Genomic DNA, 2,419 nt, shown 5'->3' on the forward strand with positions numbered 1-2,419 from the left:
GTTAATGTCTCTCAAGAATACCACTCCCTGAACATGATGGATCACATAAAATATGAGTGACATTCTCAAAACGAATATCTTCAATATCACTTTGAAGAAAATCACCACAAATAACTTCAATATTTGTTGCTTGATAATTCTTTACTGTAGTTCTTAATAATTCAGCTCGTTTTGAATCTTTATCAAATGCATAAATAATACCAGTGTTATTCATAATCGTTGCTAAATGAGTTGTTTTATTTCCTGGTGCAGCACACGCATCAATACATATACTATTTTCAGGTGGTTTTAAAATAAATGCAGGAAAACAACTTGGTTTATCTTGTGATAATAAAGTATCAATTGGTAATGAAAGTGGTGGTGTTAACTTATATAAATTTGGAATAAATTCATCAGGTTCAACCTTATTAGAAATTGATGGAAATACTTTAGTACGTAATGTATTTAATCGATAATATTTGAACGTCTCTTCTTCTTTTTGTTTCTTCTCAAGAATAGGTATTTTTTCTTTATTTTTTAAAATAACTGATTTGATAGCCCCTCCTCCACTAATCTTACCATTAGTAATATAATCATTTAACATTACCATCAACATTGTTTTTTGTTTGATTGTTCTAAAATCTTTGATATCACGAAGAAGATCTTCAATAGTATTCATATTTGCAAGTGTTTTTGATACAATCGCTAAAATAATCTTTTTATTTTTTATCTCATTGTTTTGGTATATAGATGTTTTAATGCTTGCTTTCTTTTTTAATACATTATCAATAACTTTGGCGGCTTGTTTGTATTGAAGTGCCATTTATTTTTTCAATGATTCTTTTCTTTCTTTCAAAAACATTAAAAACCCTATAACAAAAAAAAATTAAAAAATATTATTTATCAAAATAAAATGTTTTTAATTTAAAATAGCAGTTCTTTCAATACAACTAAATGGAAGTAATGGCTCAGTATCATTTAACTTAATTGCTAATTCAAAACAATCACAAGCCCTATTTTCGTTTCCAAGTTGTTCATATAAATTACCCATTAATTCCCATGCATTATGGTCAAATGGTTTTTGTTTTAAATAATTTTGAATTTCAATAATAAGACATTCCTTATCATTATCATTAAGACTCTCTTTATTTTTCTCTTTCACCAATGCAAATACAGCGTCACAACTTCCTTCAATTTTTGCTTTTTGTAATTCGTCAATTTGAGTTGTTTCTCCACATAACGTTGCTCTCATCATATGGAACTCTGAAGGTAGAACTGGTTCTAATCCAATTCTCCTATCTAAATCACTTGAACCTTCTAAATTTGCAACTATTTCTCCTTCTTGAATGCACTTCTTAATATCCTCTTTCATATGAAAAGCATTAAATACTAAAACAGCCTCTTTCCATAAAGCAGCAGGAACGTTTCTTCCAAAGATACTATAAACAGATACACGTTCAGTAAATGTTAGCTTGGACTGAGTAAACGCTAAAGAAGATACTCTGCTTGCTTGATCACCAGCAGTACTTCTTGCAGAACTTCTGGCTGATGAAATAACATCACTTCCGACTGAAGGAAAAATACTTGGAGCAACATCACATTCGTGTGTTTCAGTTTGTTCATTAAAGTGTTTAAAGAGATCAACAAGCATATCTAAATCAGGTTTAATACGTAACTGACAAACTCGTAAGAATAAATCATTTGGATACTTTCTAATTGCTACTAATAATGTAGAACTTGCTGTCTCTATTTTCTTTAATGAAATTAATAATAAAACAGTTAGTTTATAGACATTAAGAGCTGGCATAGGAACTTTAAGTAAAGGCAATAACACTTTTAGTGCGATTAATGGTTGTCTAAGATCAGCATATAACAATGAAATATGAAATCGAGCTGTAGGAGATATCTCTATCAAAGGAAGTAATAATTGAATTGCTTGTTGTTGATGATTAGAAGAGTTTTTGAGAACAGATAATTGTGAATGAGCAATACCTTGGTAAAAACTTGGAATTTTAGAACTTAGTAGTTGTGAAGATTGTTGGGTATTTAATAAGGTATGATATAATAATGTTTTAGATATTGGTGGTGGTGATGGACGGCTGGTAATATGAGAAATAATTGGTAATGAATGAGAATCATATTTTGAGTTTACCATTGTATAAGCAAATGATAACCAACGGTCATGCTCTCCTGACATAGCACTGATCATTCGTTCATACATTCTTATTAACAAAGTTTCAAAATGAGCATGTTGATATGTGATAATAGAGAAGACAAAATAAGGAGTTTTAGATAATTTAGATACGTCCTTTCCTATGATCACTTCAATAAGATTTAATGTTAGAAGAATTTCTTCTGTTTTATTTCTTGGACAATAACAATTAGTTTCATTTGGTTTTTTCATTACTTCATACGAATCTTCAGATATATGAATAGTAAT

At 29.3% G+C, this 2,419-nt stretch overlaps 2 protein-coding genes across 2 annotated transcripts, besides 1 other annotated feature; both read right to left on the bottom strand.

Annotated features, from left to right (window-relative positions):
- Window position 1: 1 nt before the first annotated feature.
- EDI_179510 (williams-beuren syndrome critical region protein, putative) lies at window positions 2-802 on the bottom strand (the record flags this gene model as incomplete). The annotated part of the gene is made up of 1 exon (XM_001734900.1): window positions 2-802. The coding sequence occupies one exon, from the start codon at window positions 800-802 to the stop codon at window positions 2-4; it is 801 nt and encodes a 266-aa protein (XP_001734952.1).
- A 54-nt stretch (window positions 803-856) lies between these two features.
- Window positions 857-911: a sequence feature (AT_rich).
- EDI_179520 (uncharacterized protein) lies at window positions 899-2,383 on the bottom strand (the record flags this gene model as incomplete). The annotated part of the gene is made up of 1 exon (XM_001734901.1): window positions 899-2,383. The coding sequence occupies one exon, from the start codon at window positions 2,381-2,383 to the stop codon at window positions 899-901; it is 1,485 nt and encodes a 494-aa protein (XP_001734953.1).
- Between the last annotated feature and the right edge of the window lie 36 nt (window positions 2,384-2,419).

Source organism: Entamoeba dispar, genomic scaffold (assembly GCF_000209125.1).
Source record: "Entamoeba dispar SAW760 scf_1105229458737 genomic scaffold, whole genome shotgun sequence".
NCBI classification, from domain to species: domain Eukaryota; phylum Evosea; order Mastigamoebida; family Endamoebidae; genus Entamoeba; species Entamoeba dispar.